General features: G+C 41.4%; 1 protein-coding gene across 2 annotated transcripts in view; it reads right to left on the minus strand.

The window, feature by feature from the left end:
* Positions 1-18,443, minus strand: part of SMYD2 (SET and MYND domain containing 2) — a 29,269-nt gene continuing 10,826 nt past the window's right edge. For both annotated transcript variants that reach the window (XM_085054831.1, XM_085054833.1), the window contains exons 4-12: positions 17,681-17,741; positions 15,118-15,242; positions 11,341-11,408; positions 9,525-9,627; positions 7,026-7,136; positions 5,106-5,226; positions 4,729-4,903; positions 3,208-3,316; positions 1-1,204 (exon numbers count right to left, since the gene is read on the minus strand). In XM_085054831.1, coding sequence (XP_084910957.1) covers positions 1,124-1,204; positions 3,208-3,316; positions 4,729-4,903; positions 5,106-5,226; positions 7,026-7,136; positions 9,525-9,627; positions 11,341-11,408; positions 15,118-15,242; positions 17,681-17,741 — 954 coding nt within the window. In that variant the 3' untranslated portion in view covers positions 1-1,123. The remainder of the gene's footprint in view (positions 1,205-3,207; positions 3,317-4,728; positions 4,904-5,105; positions 5,227-7,025; positions 7,137-9,524; positions 9,628-11,340; positions 11,409-15,117; positions 15,243-17,680; positions 17,742-18,443) is intronic.

Raw genomic sequence — 18,443 nt, forward strand, 5'->3', positions numbered from 1 at the left:
TTGTTCTAGCAGTTTTATTTTCAGAGCAGTGCTTACAAGAAAGAATATACAATGAAGTTATTAAGGGTGATGTGTCCTCTTTCTCATCATGCTTTATATGCTGTGAAACAGTAAGAAATGGGCAGGTAATTTTATTGTGCACGATATTTGAATTTTGATGCTAGAAGTACACAGCTACACTCTTTACCCCATCCTTAAAAGCAAACTCCTGCCACTGATCTAAATGGAGAGAAAAAAATCTTGTTTATATAGGGGTAGAGAAAGCTAAGTCCTGGACTTTTTCTTCAGAAAGTGTTCCTGTTCCTCTCTTGAAAATAACTGCTAACATACTATTACAATAGTTGTAAGCCACTGGAGGTGAAGGTATGGCTGTAAGGAAATATGAGCTCTCCTCTGCAATAACTCACTTTAAATTGTAAAGGGGACTAAAAAGACAAAAGTTGCATAGTTCATGTCTTGTGCAAGCCTTCAAGCTCTGAGACAGGTGTCAGTATTTTCTGTACAAGACAAGTTGAGCTCTAGGTCTTTACTGTGATGAATCCTCAGCTGCCAGGAGCAGTGATGGACCTGCAGATTAACTGGCTGAGGGAACATTGGTGACTTTGCTGTAAAATAGACAGAATTCATCACCCCATTTCCCCTTTCTCTCAGTTAAGCCACTGCAAACAAAAATAATTCAAGGAAAAAAGGGAATGGATGCCAAACCAAAACAGAAAAAGTAGGGCTTTTGCTAATTTGTCAGATTAAGCAAAACTATCTGGGCAAAAATAGATATCACAAAACTATTGCACCTGTTTAAGTGTAGAAGTGGAATCAAGAAGGGCCAAGACCACTTTATTTACTTTACACAAATAAGATCCACATCAACATCCCTAAAGAAAAAAATGGCCATTTTTGCAAACGAGCTGTCAAAAGGCATAACCTTTAAGAAACCATGGATGCTTCCTTAAAAAAAAAAAAAAAGGCAATTGTAGATTTGTGGAAGCTAGGCCTAAGTGTGTTTGTCATTCCAATTATAGGACAGAACTGTGTTCATACTCTACCGCTTTTCAAAGCACTCCTGAAGGTTTCCATAACAAGGCTTTTTAAATAAAGGTTTGAAGGATTGCATAGATTCAAAGGCTCAGTGGTCCTCTAATTCCTTTTTGATCTCTGAAATGTATGGATGATCTTTCCCATGTGCTACTTCCATGATAGCAATTGCCTATGAAAAGAAAAAAAAAATATTCACACAATTGATTCATATATAACACCAGGCTATAAATACTCTCTTTAGAGGTTTGAAGCAGTCTGACACCTCTAGCTACTTTTTGTCCCCTTGTAGTCATAAACGCAGTAGGAAATAAAATGAAATTCAAAACTAAGTAATAAAGGTTTTATATTCAGAGAATGCATCTTTGATCTTAAAGGAGCCCAAAGCACCTTTCAAAATTATATTCCTGACAAAACTACTTTGAATGCAGCCAGCTCCAGGACAGAAAACTGCAAGTGCAGTGGGTAATATTCCAGCAGAGGACTTAGCCAGTATCAGAGCGAGCTCTGCTCCTACCAATTTATCCTTGAGAAGTCACACAGACATGCAGGCCCAGTGCAGGAGTTATGCTAAGGCATTTCAGCCTTGAGTCTGTAAACCCTCTGCTCCTTCCAGGGGCTACCAGTGGCTTTAGGAAGGAAGCAACTTCTTAGGCAAAAGCGAGATCCTGTCAGATTCGGACAGATGCTGCTGTGCCTGACTCCCTGGTGTTTCACCTGCACCCTTCTCCAGGCCTGAGAGTGAACACTGCAGGCAGCCAAGCACCCTGACTGGCACCTTTCCCACCCTGCCAAGTGTGTGCAGGGGCAAGATTTCCACTTGAGAAAAGATCTGATAAAAGGCAGCACTAGACAGAACTGAGAAGAAAGTTGGGTGTAAGTTTGAGAATGTTTAAAGACCACAGTGCTAAGACTCCAAGGAACTGCAGTATCCCAGCCCTCTCAGCATTTGGTCATTTCATTCTTGGAAAACTATTATGCTCTTGTATTTGTTAAGTCAGTACAAGGGCTTCTGGTTCCACCTCAGCAGTGAGAAATGACCCCACCCCTCCTCCTGCCCAAAAAAATAAAGAAGGATCTTCTGGATGAGCTGCTTACAAACTGACAGAGAACAATGGGTTTGCTTTTCCACTAAATCTCAAACATCAGAGGCTAGGGTAACTTTGGGCAGTTCCTGTAGACAGCTTTTGAAAGTGAGTCATTAGAAAATGTTTGTATTAGGAAACTAACGAGGCTAACAAATCTTCCTAGCAGTTCCCTACCCCCAGTCCCATGCTCCTACTGGCACAATTCCCATTTCTGCTCAAGGGTTTAACACCACAGTGAAGGAAAACCTATGCCAATTTCAAACTAGGTAATAGTTAAATTTTAGAGCATACATTCTTGTAGCATCTTTCACCATGGTTGGATGGCTCTGTTATTTGCTGGCTAAAAACTTGCCAGCATCTAAAAAGCAAGAAAAAATGAATACATTGTGACATTCCACACGGAGTCATTACATGCTACAGTAGTCACTGACGCTTAAGAAACTAAAATAAATTTCTGTCCAACAACAATAAGGGAAAATAGTCAAGACACATGGTATAGACTAATAAAAAATAGAAGAATAAAAACCTAAAGAATAAGTCACAGACTAATAAAAATGGGTGAAGAAAAACATAAAACCAAAATGCTGTATTTGCCAATTTCAGCATTACCAGATGCATTGAATTCCCTTCAGCTATGTAAAAATCGATTGGTTCCAGAGCAAATAACCACCAAAAGCATGCCTAGTTTAAGTTGGATATAGGAATCACATACTTCAATGAAACATTATGTGCCTTTTATAAAAGCCAAGCATTTTTCCTGTCCTTACCCAGCAAATGAGGGGAAGATAGGGTTCTGCTTCATTTAAGCTAGTGCGGCTCTAGCTCAGTGATGAACTTAGAGCAAATGTTTAAGCGTAATTCTCACTCCAGCAGCTGCAGTGTGAGCCCACTGTGAAAAGGTACCCAAGAGCAGACCTACACTCCATCTCTAGAAAAACCAAATCTGAGCCAAAAATCCAGTACCCCAATACATTAACACATGGTGCATTTCCTACCACACCAGGCTCACTGACAGAGAAACACACAGTGTTTCAATGACCCCATGGCTGAAGTGGTGTTATTAATGGAGAAATCAGGCAATAAATACCCTCTTCAGTGCTTTAACTCCAGCCGTCCTGTTTTTCAGCGCCATATACAGTCTCCCTAATTTCAGCCACATGGAGGCAACATTCAGCGAGTAGGAGGGATAATGTTTGCTGCAAGAGAGAAAGAAATTCAGCTTTATCAAACTTGGCAGTTTCATAGCATTTTCCCAGCTCCTGTCCCCCTCTCATGGGGCAAGAAGCTGCCTCTCGTTGCCCCTGCCCATTCACCGCTCATCCCCTCTGCCGTGACTGCCAAGAGCCTGTGCCAATTGTGTCTGGGATGGGGACGCCTGTCAGCTGGGAATTGAACTGAAACTACCATATGCCTCTGAACAGCTGTCAGATGGCAATGACTTTCTGCCACTAGTTTTAATCTAGCCAGCTACAGAGAGAGGCTGCATTGTTATGAGTTTTTGGAGGCACCCTGCACCCGCAGCAGTAGCTCTGTGTGTTCCACAATAGTTGGTGGGCTGGAAAGCGAGGGGCCCTCGGCAGTGTGCAGGGCACACATGGCAGGCTGTGCTCACACACACTGAGCGGGCACAGTCCGCTTCAGCAGAGCTGACCTGGAATGCCAGGCTCAGAGCCAGAGGAGCTGGGCAAGTCTCAGGGAAGATAAATAGTACTGAGCCCCCAGGGGGGGAATGTTGGCTCCTCCTTTGTATCACTGCTTTCTGCCAAGTGATCTGTGACTTTATGTTGGCATCTGTTCCAAAGGGAGAGCTTTTCTTGCGCTCCCCCCAGCTGGCAAGAAAGGCACGTCTCAAGACGAGAATGTGTTTGGGAGATTCATGGCAGGACCAGACACAGCCAGCATAACTGGCTGGCTCTAATGAACGGGATCACTACTGCAAAAACACAGAGAACTGCATCAGAAACAGTATTCATATTTCCTGCAGAGGCTCTGCGCTGCCTTGTCCCACACAGAGCTCCAGCCTGGGCGTTCCCCCAGGCCTCCAGCTCTAGAGCAGCAGGATCAGGGACAAGGGGCACCCCCAGCTCTGAGCACAGGAGCTGAGCTCGGCTCCAGCTCCCTCTGCTGCTCAGCCCCAGCCCTGGGACAGGGCTCTGCTCTCCTGCAGCCATGCCCTCTGTGCTGCTGCGGAGAGAAAAGACTGGGAGACTGCAGGAGGCTGACAGCAACACAGGCTTGGCCTCCATTACCTCGTACAAAATACTGGCTGCAGATGCAGTTTGAAGCCCTTCCTTAGTAAAAAATTACGATATTTTAGAAACCAGTATTTATCCAGCTAAGCAGAATTAGCACAGCACCCAAGGTGGCACAAAATTATTTTGAGAACCCAAAGGAAGATTTTAAAGTCAGTCCTTCTGTGTATTGCAGACCACATTCTGACAGTAACAAACACTGTCCCAGCATTTAAATACTCCTTTTTGAGTAGTGGTATCATGGGTAAAATGCTTATACAACATATACTGAGAGAAAAAATCTCTGCCCAGATTTGTCTTAATTGTTCAGATTACTGAATTAGAGCACTAAAAAAAAAAGAATCTCTCATATTTACCTGTATGGTCTGATAATTTTTTGCCCATAACACAGGGCGCCTTCCCAGTCCTGCACATAGAGACAGACACCCATGGCTTGGTACATCATATGTAACATATAAACATTACTGTCTTCAAACACTGCACCCATCTTGTCCAGGCTGAGTTCACAGATCTCCAGTAATTCACTAGGGGGTATGAAGAAGTCAAGGAACGCAATAAATCAATGGCCCCTCATTATACAACTACCTGGTAATGCCTCCAGACACAAAGACAGAGATAAGTTTAATTTCTATTCATCATAGTATTTCTCCTACAAGTCCAGCAATCTTCTGAAGTCCAGCAGGCAAGATTTTTAGGTCACGCACCAATGGACACAGGGTAAGACAAAGGATATATTTGTAGTGTTTGGCTCGCCTGAATTCCTCAATCACATTCCTGGCATATTTGATCATGGTCTTTACTGTCTCTGCTGATGGAGGATCATTCAGCTTGCAGATTTCCAGTTTCTCTTTATCCTGAAGGAAACACAATGAACCTTACAAAGGCAGGTTGCAAGCCCTAGAAATTAAAGTGCACCTGCTATACAAAATTACTCTAATAAAGACACAAATGTGAACTTAAGCTCTTCAAAGAATGAAAAAACAAAGGTAGAATGTGCACCTGCATTTTTTCTCTAAAGCCTTGGCTAGAAATCCTAGAATCCCCTGGCCTTCCAGTTCATCTGCCATTCTCTACTTCCATGAAGTCCCTTTCTTTTGAAAGACTGAGGAGCTTTTCGATTTTGTGTTGCAAGCAGTTTTATATAAGACATTTCACTGCTTCCAAGAGATTAGGGATTAAAATAAATTTAGCCCTAGTTTTAAGGCTATAGCAGATCAAATACCTTAGGTTCACTACCAAGTGATATCTCTGTGGAAAATGACATGATCTTAAATACAGAAAAGGATCCTTCAGATCTGCAGACAAAACCACATTTCCATATATTTTGTTATTTCTGCTGGACAGCTCCACTTACTCTTATCTCTCCATCTAACATACTAGTTCATGAAGAGTCAGCTACAATCTAGAAACAATTTTTTGCTTTTTAAGCTTCACATTGTTGCTAGATTTCTTTTTCTTTTATTATTTAATCTGCCAGCTGAGAGAGCTACATGGACTTTTTCCAGAACTGAAGAAGGATGAGTGACAGGTGACTCCCAGAGTAGCACATTGTTGAAAATCACAGATGAAATCCTGGATTCAATAAACTCAGTGGCAAAATGATCAAGATAACTGTGGAGAAAAATACAACTAAAATGTTGTCGACAGAATGATCTTAAGCAATAATATTGGGTACTATTTGGGAAAAAAAAAATTACAGAAGATGACACCGTTTAGGGGAAGGAGATGGTTGTCTGGTCAATTTGGGAAGCAAATTTTTTCTCTTTTCTCTTAAAAGAACATCTGGTGAAAATGGGAAGAGAAACGATCTGGAACTTAAGTATTACATTATGCCAGACACACTGATCTTGTCTGGAATGACAGATAAGCTACACAAAGGACCTAGAGTGAAGGAGGTGCACATGGTTGCACAAGCACAGGTGTCTCAGTATCTGTTTGCTTTGGGTATCTTTTCCCTCCAAGAAGTGTTTTTCTTCAAAACACCTAACACCTTGTTTTCAGGAACACTGTCTGGACCTTCCTTTGTCCTTCAAGGGGCACCAGCTCATGTCTAATGAACACAACTCTGGCCTGCACATCACCAAGGGCTGGGACTGGGACTGTACTGTCTCTGAGCAGACCAATATGATGCTATTGTAGGAAAGGCCATTTCTCAGATTCTGCTGGGTCTCCAAACCATCCAGTAATGTCATACAATGCCTCCTAGAACTGACAAAAATTTTCCAACCAGGAAATATAGCAGCAGCACTCAATTGCAGAACAGGACCCCGGAAATGCCCCGCAGCAAGATTTACTTGCTGGGAGTTGGCAGAAAGCATGAAATTTAAAAAAAAAAAAAAAAGTTCTGAGCTAAATTCTTCTAGCCAGGTAGCACAGACAGAGTATAATTATCTACTTTTAACAATGTTTTCATCTTTGCTTTGTAGCTTTAAATAGGCCACTACCAGGAAATTTCCTGGTGTGTCATGATTACAGTGGAAAGAATGAGTATCAGAAAACCATTCTGGACAGAAAGGCAGAAAAACAAAACCACCTCCTCCCATTCTCATCATCCTACTTTCCAAAATGTAATTAAACCAGATAGGATATTACATCTAAGGACATGGGTAGGTGCCTTGACAGTCAGAAGCATATTTTATACCAGTTGTATTACCTTCTCCTTCGTGATGCACTCCCTGCAATCACAACTGAAGAAATAGGAGTCTCTTAACCGGTCATTTCTGTCTTCTGTGGGATACAGCAGGTCAATATAGCTGCTAAAAATCTACATGGTAAAAAAAAAAATAGCAGTTAGTGAGAAGCAGCATCACTAAACATATTTTCCACTGCTAGGTCTGGTATACGTAGTATGACAACTACTTATTCATGCAGCTTGTGGACCCCTGCAGCCACATCACCTGCCTGCTCCCTTCACATTCCAAGCCCCTTGGCAGCATCAGGAGTTGTCACTTGTGAATGCAACCTGACAGAGAAGTGCTCCTTTTCTATTCGTTATGGAATTTCCCTCAAATATTACCCTGGCTTACACCCAGGACAGCAAGATTCAGGTGTGGATAAGGAAATTACCACAGCATAAATCTCAGGCTTCTGTCAGACTACAAAGAGATGCCTACTTTTCAGAAGTAAAATAATGATTTCAGGTATCCAGCCTAGGATAAGTTACAGTGGCCTGGTTTTTTGGAGGCTGGAATCTCAAATTTTTCTTTCTGAAAACCTACAAAAATTGGGGCAACAGCAGTCACTTGTAGCTTTAGAAACTCAGGACAAGACCTTTAGATCTCTGAAAAGAAGAGAGGCCCAGTGCTCCAGTTCAAGGAGAATGAATATCAGATTTACTTCAGCAGCAATATTTTAAAGCAAAGAAAACCTGCTTTTGAACATTTTAAAGGCCCTTCATATACACTATTCTTAAGTTTTCCTCTATTTCAATGGTCTTCAGAAAAGAACCCCTGCAACTAGCTTTAATGCTCTGCTTTTAAAATGAGATCTCCCCCAAGAAACACGTCCTATGCACAGCGCAGTTGATCATTCTGCAGACCAAGGAACAGCTTTAGCTCCGTTTCCACATTTATAGTTATTTGAAATGCTTTGCTCAGTCTTTATACTAAAGTTTCTCTTTTCTTTAAAAGTAAAATAACATGTAATTTCATACAGTGCACCTCAAGTGAAAGTCTGAGCGTGCCATCTCACACCTTCCCTCACACTCCTCTTCTCCCTTCCATATTTTTAAAGCATGTGGAATGCAGGAGCCACACTTACAGCAAAAAAACTTTGAAGTGTTGCCCTGCAATGGCTGCACGGAGCCTGAAGATGGAGACACAGGCTGGGAGACTGCACAGCGACCACACACAGCCACAGCTCACGTTCAGAAAATTCTGAAGTGACAGAAAAGCAAATGTGCAAAACCTGTGAGGTCCTGGAGAGCTGATGCAGCTTCTAAGGCAGAATTCAACCCAAAGGAGATGCCGAGCAAGGTAAATACTCCACATCTCTGCCTCCAATGATACTCCTTCCCCCCAAATGCTGAAAATGTCTGGGATTCCACAGTAAAATTCTGAAGCCACAATCAGTCCTTGTCTGTTACCACAATGCATTTGCAGTGACTGCCAACAGCACAGACAAATCATTGCTGGCAAAGGGCATCAAAAGAAGTTGCTCACCTGAGTCATTCACCCTTGGCTACAGCAGCTAAACTTTGTTCACAATGGGGAACAGCTATAATCCACAAAAATAACATCCTAACCTTTCTTCCAGGTGGCTATCACAGACCTCAGAAAACAGCAGAAGTTTTCAAAAATCAAACCTTATCAGCATTAACTTTGCCCAGTGAATTCACATTTACAAATGAGCCACTGAAACTCTGTGCAATTTCCATCCCCAGAGACAATGTTCAGTATCTTCATCCCCTGCAGGTATTTGAACATCCTCCTCAACTCTGTTTAGCATCTTTTTTTGGGGTTGTTTTTTTGTTTTTTTTAAAAAGTAAAATGCAGCTCTACTGTTTAAAACTCCCTGTCAAGTTTATTATTTGATTGAGAAAGTTTCAAGGTAAACCCAAAGCCTTCCTCAATTTCACAGATTTTTATCCCTCAGTGTTCAGTTTCACTCCACCTAAAAACACACATTTGCTCTTCTGTGACTTACTTCCCAACAAATGCCACTGAGGTGACATGACCAAGTCCCATGTTTTGTGGATGCTCTGTCCAAACAGAAGACAGAGGATTTATCTGTACCCATTTACCTTGTTTATTCTGGCTTCAATTTCAACACATTACTATTATACTGGGAACTATTATAGCAGTAATAATTTGCTTTGATCTTGGAATTTCAAAGCACCAGCCAAACATGGGTAAACTCAGCCTCATTTTACAGATGGGTAAACTGACAGAGAGGCTGGCAGATACACAGTGACTGCTGCAGGTGCCTTTCCCATGTTTTAGCACAAAATAGGGTACTGCCTCCAAAAATCCCTTCAATCCTCCAGAGCCACGCTACCTTTTCCAAAGCACCACTTTGCATTTCTCTGAGAAATGAGAGATCCTTCCTTGCTATTATTAAATTGCCATCTAATTAAAATGAACCCTGAGAAGCAGAATGAATCCTACTGTCAGGATGCAGGAGAACAGAGCACATTCAAACACTGTGAATTTACCTCCTCTCCAGGCTCAATCTCTCTAACAGCTCTGACTTCAGCCACAGTTCCTTTGTAAGTCACAATCACGTTTGGGCAACAGCTATGGTTCATCAATGCAACACTGCAAAAGTAGAAAAGTAAATGTTTTCCCCAGCCACCACCATAAGCAACAGGCAAAAAGTTAAGCACCACTCCACAAAACAAATAAGTCTGAAAGATTGAGTCAGTCTGTCTCTGTAAGCTGTTTTTATTCTGAGGATTAACGTGAAGGTAACCTTGGGAAAATCTGTTGTACTGTTATTTATTCTAATGATATGGAGGATGGCTGTGCTAATGAATCATTATGATTTTTAAATCCTATTATTGAAGTACTAGGCAAGTTATTATTTCCCCATTCTTACAGTGCTACGGGACAGCTGACAGGTGTGTTCATACAGCTTTACTATCAACATGATAGACAGACTATTTTCCTCAGAGAAGGAAAGAAGGAAAACATGTTTAGCCTAAAAGGAAACAAGCAAATACAGGAAAACAAAAGCCTTTGCTGCATTGCAACTTAAGATGAGTGTTAAAATTTTAGCTGGCTTCTATTCAAATGTAAACAGCTTCCATGTTTGAAGTGGTAGGGAAGAGATCTGTTATACAAAGCACATGACTTGGACAAAAACCTGTATGGATAGAGAAAAGTAAACCCCCTTATTACCAAGCTTGGAGAAAGTGCAGTTCACTGCTTATCTGTGATAAAATTTGTAGTTTTACTTCTTTCTCTTCCAATCTAGCAATAACAACTGGCTCTTCAGTATTTTTAGCTCACAGACGTAACTGTTAAGCAAGAAAGATCTGACTCTTGTACCCTGAGAATTTACAAAGGACGGTGTTGGACATTTTTCCAGAACATCCTGGTTTAATAATCTCCTCTTCCCACAACGACCCTGATCCCGGGCATTTCAAGGCATTAATTTCCAATCTGTAGATCAGGGATATGAACTTCAGACAGACCTGCCTGAAGAAGAAGAATCTGTGAAGCAAGAGCTAACCACTACTGCTTCTCTGCAGCACTTGGCAAAATCACATCCAGCTTTAAGTGGGCATCCGTAAGTTTCAGGTTACTTTGACACAGATAAGCCACGAGTAATCTAAGCCTCACCAGGAAGCCAAACTAAGCCTCAGTGCTAATACCTTCATACAGACTGTGCAAAGATCAGGGGCAGAAAATACCCTCCTTTGCTACAATATTAAGTGGGAAGGACAGATTTAAAAATGCAAGAAATGTTTCTTGGCCCTAGAGAAAGCTGTGGTCTCCTGTTCACAAAGTGCAGTTAACATTTAACATCTGCAGTTTATTTATAAGGCTAAGAAGCTTGTACATATTTTTTTTTCCACTGTAGCATAGCAAGGAGGCTCAAAGAAGTTATGAAAGGGATTTACTATTTGCCAAGGAACAAAGGTAGAAGGAATATTGTTCAGAGAGCACCAGGTGAAGGATTATAGCCAGCCAAAACAGAAAGTTGTGAATAGAGCAAGTCATCTGCAATCCTTTTCATTTGGCTTTGATAATTTCTTGATGTCCCTGTCCAGAACCTGCTACCCAAGTAAGTAATTGTTTCCTATCAACCTGAATATAGTTCACAAGCTAAGTTTCAAAACAAATTACACATGCAATTTTACCAAACATTACCAGATTTTTATGAAAAACTGCTGCAAATAATTGGTCACATTTTCTTAGCAAATTAAACATATTTATAACAAGAGAAATTAATTTCTTTTGGTAGACATCTACTTCCTCTCTTTGTTTTTAAATGATTTAATTTTAAAAATATTAAAATCAACCTACTCAGGAAATATGGCTGATCCCAAATGAGAGAGTTCTTCATCTTCAATTGTGAAGCCATTACAGTTAACCTAAGAAAAAAGAGAAAGGTGCTAAATCAGCTTCTGGTCAGCTGAGTACTCCACGTGTATTCACATGTCACATTCTCATACATCAAACACAATTGCAGAAATCTGCTTACAATTTTCTATCCACCTCCCCAGGACTCACAGGGAGCCCCATGACATCTCAACAAGTGAAGTGACAACAAAGTCCCTCTTCAAAGGAATGCACAGGACACTGAACTGACAGTCCAACACTTGCACCTGCTCAGGACACAACATCCAGTGGATTGCTCCTTAGGAGGGCCAACCCAGAGAAGTGGGAATTGAAAAGAGCACATAAATCCTCGCCCCAACGTGGGCCAAAGAGGCTTCACTGGGCCATGACAAGAAAAGGGCCAAAGCAGAACTACACATGCAAGGAGCAGTGTGGGAATGAAGGGCAGCAAACTCAGCCGGGCTGGGGCAGTACAGAGCTTTGATGGAGCATATGTCCCAGAGACCTGCCACAAGGCACCTGTCATCAAAGACTGCACATACCAGCACCAGCTAAAGCACATGTGAAAACAACAAAAGCACTGAGAAAGACTTGAACCTCATAAAGACATAGAATAGGAGGGGAAAGAAAAAGGACAGAGTATGAGAGGAAGTGTATTCCTAATTTAAACAGACACAGGATCAAAAGAACTTGTTCACAAAACTCTCTTATAGAATAGATTCAAGCAGGTTTTAAAACCTCCTCACTTTTGTTCTCATCCAACTCAAAGGAATCTTACAGAAGTTTCAGCTTTTTTCATGTGGTTTGTATGACTTTAAGTGGCCAAAATGCACCTCAGTCAAGTACTTTATTCCACTTCCACTTCAAGTCCCACAGATACTGACACAAAGAGAACCCTCTCCACATTCACCATTATCTCCCTACAAACATGAAAAAAACACCAGTAAAGCACTAAAACAACTACTCACTAAAACAACATGGCCAAATCCAGTTAAAGCTAGAATGGGCACAGGAATAGTCAATCAAATATAGTGCAGTATTTGTTCTGGAAAGGGTAAGAGTTGACAACAAATGCTAACAACAACAATCACAGAACCATAGAATGGTTTGATTTGGAAGGGACTGTAAACATCAGAGGTCCATCAGAGGTTTTGTTTTTTTGGTTTTTTTTTTCTCTCTAGTCCCCAGAGGCAGGGACATCTTCCCATAGACCAGGTTGCTCACCAGGTTGCTCACCAAGCAAAGTGATATACCCCACAAGTATCTGGAAAGTAGCTTGGACTGGCTTTTAGAAATATACAAATAACCAAAGCCACTCCTCAGGTATGAACTGTTCAGAGTGAGCTCATGATTAAGGAAAGGAATGTCCTGATTCACTCATCAGTATCTCTGCTATCTTTGCTTGATCTTTATCCTGTTATTTTTAGCAACATAGCATCCAAAGGTTCCCAGTCTCTCAAGATGGGTATGCTACTGCACTAGCCACTGTAAGAGCATACCTGAACCAAAACCAAAATGTAATTGCTGAATGCAAAAACAATAGAAGGGAAAGATAATATCTACAGCAAGTAAGAACATAAGGCTACAAAGGCTGACAAAGAACAGCTTGATGGTTCTGAATCAGAGGGAAATATTTAAAAATATGTAGTGAGTTAACATCAACTCCCCTTCACTAAGCCAGAGACAACACACTTCATGGAAATATCATACCAGAAATGGCACAAGAAGAGGGATTAGAAGGGATGAGATAGTACTGGTTTCACCAGATGAATGCATGACTAGAAAAGGCAAAGTCGAGGGAGTAAAGGAACAACAGCAAAGAAATTTGAGCTCAAGGTTGTTCCCAATGGTGGAAAAGAGAATGTGCAATGGGAGGCACAAAATGCAAGATCTTCAAGGAAAGGGTGAGATGTGGGAACTTGAGATGAGAAAAACTGGAGTATGATAAGGTGAGACTCAATATTCGATGGAGACAAAACAGACTAGAATGATGCCAACAGCTGGAGAAGAGAGCAGTGAAAGGCAAAGACTTTGGACAAAAGAACATCACTCCACACAAAAAGACAACTTACACTTTAGCTGTGTAAGGAAGATCAGCAGCCTAAGTCCACTAAAAGCAATGAGAAAGGAGTCAGAGGTATTGAAGTCCCAAATGACTGTCCTGAACCACAGGGAGAAACAATGAGGAATGGAGGGGAAAAGTAGACCACATAAGGCTGAGTAAATGTTGAAGCAAACAAAGAGCAGCAGCATATCCATACCACTGGGTTTAGGCTGAGTCAACTTGACATGTACATGCCAAGCACAAGCATAGCTCCCTTTCTTCTAGAAAGATTTATCCTGGGGCTAACACCTCAGAAGGCTGCATCCTGTAAATGCTTCTGCGGAGCATCCAGATGACTTCTGGAAATTTCAGTTCAAAAAGTTCTAAGGTCCACAGTGGCAGAGAGTTACCTGATGATCAGGATAAGCTTAAGGTAACACCTACGGGTGACATCAGACATCCATAGAGAAGACTGGGTGGAATATGAGATCTGGGAGTCAGCAGTTCACAGAAATCAGTAAAGTACCAAAATCTGGTAGAGCTGCTTTTGGACAGGACATGCAGCAAAAGTCTTCATAGTCAAAATAATGTAATCTTTGGGGAATTCCAGCTACATTCTAACAAAAATATTCAGAAATACTGTAAGAAACTGGTTGTACTGATGTCTTTAAAGTATCCTTCTGACGAATATAAATTGTAAAGTCTTCAAAAGAGAAAAAACCCCTTGTCATTGAAAGGAAATGTGTAATTAGAAACAACACAAGATATGATAAGAAGATGCTAAACATATTAAAGAAACATTCCCCTACAGAACAGGAGTACCTGGATATTAAGGAAAAGTACCTGGATATTAAAGTAACTGTGCCTCCTTGTTGGTAAATCAAGCTCTACCAATCAGGATATTACCATCTCAGCTTTCACCACAGCAGTCAACATTTGCCCCCATCTCAAGACATTATTTTACTTAGAAACTTAAGTATAAAAGTAGCTTATATTGAAGTAAAAGAAGAAAAAGTAGAAAATGGATCTTTCAGTATTCCACTGGTGTATTATTCCATCCACTACAATACATTCAATTCAGATGCATATGAAAAGTAGATGAGAAAAAAGAAGTGACATATCAGAAGTTACCTAACAAGACATCCTGTCTTTCCTTCATCTCTCCAGATGGCCAAACCACCTGACTACATTTAAAAGCCACACACCAGATAAAAGTTTTAGGCTGCGCTTTCTGCTGCTCTTTCTACTTCTCTGAAGTTTACTCCCTGTGAAGGTCAAACACAATGATGACCTGACCAGCAAGGATTTCCACAAGTTTGAAGCCTGAACGAAAGATTTGCCTCTGCAGGGTCTCAGGCCAGCAGCCTTCCATGTTAGTTCAGCAACAGCCACACTGCGTTTGGCCCACAAGAAGCTTAATTTGACAGGGTTTACTAAAGGCTGTTTCCCCTTTTCTTCAGTGTTTGAGAAGCACCTCATGGAAAGTCTGCAGACAAGAATCTCTCCCCTCAGGATCTAAATAGGGCACATCCAGCCACTACTGCTCAACAAAGAAGATCTCCATCAAGAACACTCAGTTGTCCCTAAGATAAGCAAAGAACTACCCTTTCCACTGCAATTAACATTTTCCCCCTTTCAGAAAAGCTAAACTGCTACAGCACCATCCACCTGAGCAGGCTGTGTTCTAGCCAACTTACTTGTGCAAAGAGAACTACAAGGGCAGCATTGTCAGGGTACTCCAAGTGCTTTGAGTAAAAGTGATGAAGAGCAGCAATGTCGTTCTGAATCAGCTCTCTCTTTTCATTGTCTAGTTTGTCAAGGTCTGTGGACAAAGAATACATTCCATTTCAGTAACAAGAAAACCCCCCCACAAGCTGCAGGTAGACTTAGGTTAGAAGAGGCCCAGACATTAACAGAAACCCCTGAAGGACAAGCTACTTGGAAATACTGCAAGAAGTGCCTGCTCTTCCACAAACACAATGTTGCCTCTGCTAAAGCCACATGTGCGCTACAAGAACATGAAGGATTAAAAAGCATTTTCTGACATCTTTAGGTTAGCAGATAATTGGACACAGACCTCACTTCCTTGGGAGAAGGGCTATAGCCTTTAAAGCGCATTTGTTAACCCTAGCAAACAGCCCAGCCAGCCCTGATGCTCTAGAGGCCTCTGGATAGCTGTCCTCAGCTGTCTGACACAACCTTGCAAAGCTATGTGGTCCCATCTATTGTGGCATGAAGTCACACTCAACATCACTCACCTGAAAGCATGCTTTATATAATGAAACTTTCTCATACAGATCTATTCCTTATCAGCACAAACCAGCCCAAACTGCTGCTAAGGCTGTTTATCCCTGCTTTCAAAAGATGTGGTCTTTCCCAGCACAGAAGCCCTAACTATCTGTGGCCACACAAATGATAGGGATCCAACACTGCAACACTGGGGCTGGTTACAGGGGTTCCCTCTGCAGCAAGAGGAGGTGCCCAGGAACAAAATCCACCTGACCTACTGCAGGTAGCTGCTTCAGCTGCAAACAGTGCCTGAAAATGGACATGTCTCCATGGGCTGGGGGGCTGACCATAAACAGAGGTGTGTTTAGCCTGCAGACATCTACTAATAGGAGACAGCAAGAACACCCAGTGGAAACGTCCTGGCACACCTGCCAACTATATTCCATTATGCGTTTCTTCAGAGATTTACCCTCAGGCCCCAGGTTCCAGCCAAAGCCATGGCCACTGAATCTTTTCCTGCCTGATCCATGCAGAGCAAGCTAGATGATAACCATTTAGTCCTGGTCCCCTCTCTCTCTCTCCTCAAAAACAGTGTTTGGAAGTTTTTTCCTAATCCACTCTCTCATAGTGGCAGTGTTACTAGTTCTCTCTTGCTTTCTCTAAATCGAAACAATGATGGAGATAAAAGGCTGCACAACAGTGGAAGAAGAAGGCAATGATTTGTAGGAGCAGATGTGAATGATGGATGAGTCACAAAAAACACTGAGGGAAATGAAACAGGACCATCTGAGGAGAATTAAGAAAAAATCAGAAATAAGAAATTCTGAGCTTCCAGCAGACAGCCAGGTGCCTTTTCCTTTCCTGTGTATGGTGTTGCAAAGCGTAAGACAACTGAGGAACATAGTAAAGGTGTACTAAGCAGTGAGGTGAGTCAAAAAGGCAGCAGGAATAGGGGTGCTTGCTAACAAAACAAAGGCTTTGAGAGGACAAGTGGGACACTGCAACAGAAAAAAAACATTTCAGCCTTTTAGCTCCCAATTAAATAAATTGAAGACAAGCTGCAATGCAGAAGAATACACAGAAACTACTTCAGCACTTACCCATTCTCCTCACCCTTGATCCTGCCAACTTACCTGTAAAAATTATCCTTGCCCTAGGCAAAGTTAAATGTTGGCATTTTTCCCCCTTTGTTCCCCCAGTTGTCCCAAAATCAATGACAGGAGCTTTTGTTCAGGAAGCAACTAAGACTACTGTGCTTGGTTACTTTGCTACCTCAAGTCCTTGCAATGAGTACATTCATTCAGCATTTTGTAAAATGTTTTGGAAGCCATCAGAGTGAGAAATGTGAATACACAACCCATTGTCTCTGTGTATATTATGCCCAGCACTAAGAAAGAAAATGACAGACCAGTGAAAACTGTGCCAGGATGGTTACTAATAGTCAATCTCTTAACTCAGCCTTACTGACATAAACAGTTCAGTTGATGCCCAGTAAAAAATCCACTTAAAAGTGAGCCATTGCCTTATCTCCTTCTTTGGATTATTTTAGAGCATTTAGGACATGGAATCATATATAACATATCAGATTTGACTGGCAGTGACAGATACTGAAGCACAGTCCAGAGGGTTCTGCAATTAGCCCCTTAGTCACTGTCACCATCAAGCAACTGTGCTGTCTCTGATTTTATACCTCCTGGTAACAAATACCAGCTATTTTAATTTTACAACATTACAATTCTCAAAAGACACTAGAATACCAGAGAAGCAAGAGATGGATGTATGCTACATAATTAACTCTGTCTAGGTTTTCATCCTTGTTTCACAGCTCCCATAAGCAGCCAAGAAAAAAAGAAAGAAAGAAGAGCACAGCACCTTCAAAAAATGAGGAACCACAAATCTCTTTATTTACTTCCTTTCTCCAGCAGGAGCGGGATGTTCTGAAAGGTTTTGACAGAGGGGAGCCATGGGGAAACAAATCATTAATATAGTTAAGTCAAAACCTCTGTTTACCTAGAAGCCTTTCTTACTTACGTGATTCAAACTCTTTTACAGCAAGCAGCTTCTCCGACTGTGTTCTTTCAGGGTGAGCTTTCTAACAACAAGGGGCAAAAAAAAAAAAAAGGAAGTATTTTAATGTTTCACTTTGGCAGTTTTGTGTACTCATTCAGAATTTGGGAACTCCTACCTGTAAGACAAATCCAAATCCACAGCCTGTGGAATTTATAAGAGTTTATGAACAGCAATGAGTTAAATTGACTGCCCTCAGTAAAGGCATAGAAATATTCTCTCCACAGCAAATTAGGCAGCCAAAGATGAACTCCTATCAAATTTTTATACATAAACTGAACAGTATTTTAAATATGTCATTTGCTTTGTTCTAGACACCCAGAAAGCTGCTAACAATAGCAAGCAGGCAGAAGACAGGCTTTGCTTTGAGGAAAGTGAATAAACTGACTGTTGACAGAGTTCAAAAGCAATGCTCCACTGTTGGCCTAAGGCCACTTCTTTGTAATCTTGGCCATTAAATATGGCTTTGCAGGTGGCCCAGCAGCTGAGGTTCAGGGACTATGGTTTGCATATTTAGCTTTTATATGACATGTAGGGTTCTCCCCCCTCCCTGTAAGCGATAAAAGCAGAAATTTACTCCAACGACTTTTTGTCATTAAACATTCGGTGTTGTTTGTGGATCACCACCAAACCATGCTTTAATTAAGTCACACACACATACATTCACACACACACATCTACACACACAGCAAGTATGCAGCTACCTTCCCAGCAGGCCACCAAAATC

The sequence above is a fragment of the Lichenostomus cassidix genome, chromosome 3 (assembly GCF_008360975.1).
Source record: "Lichenostomus cassidix isolate B80296 chromosome 3, HeHo_3.0, whole genome shotgun sequence".
Classification (NCBI taxonomy): Eukaryota; Metazoa; Chordata; class Aves; order Passeriformes; family Meliphagidae; genus Lichenostomus; species Lichenostomus cassidix.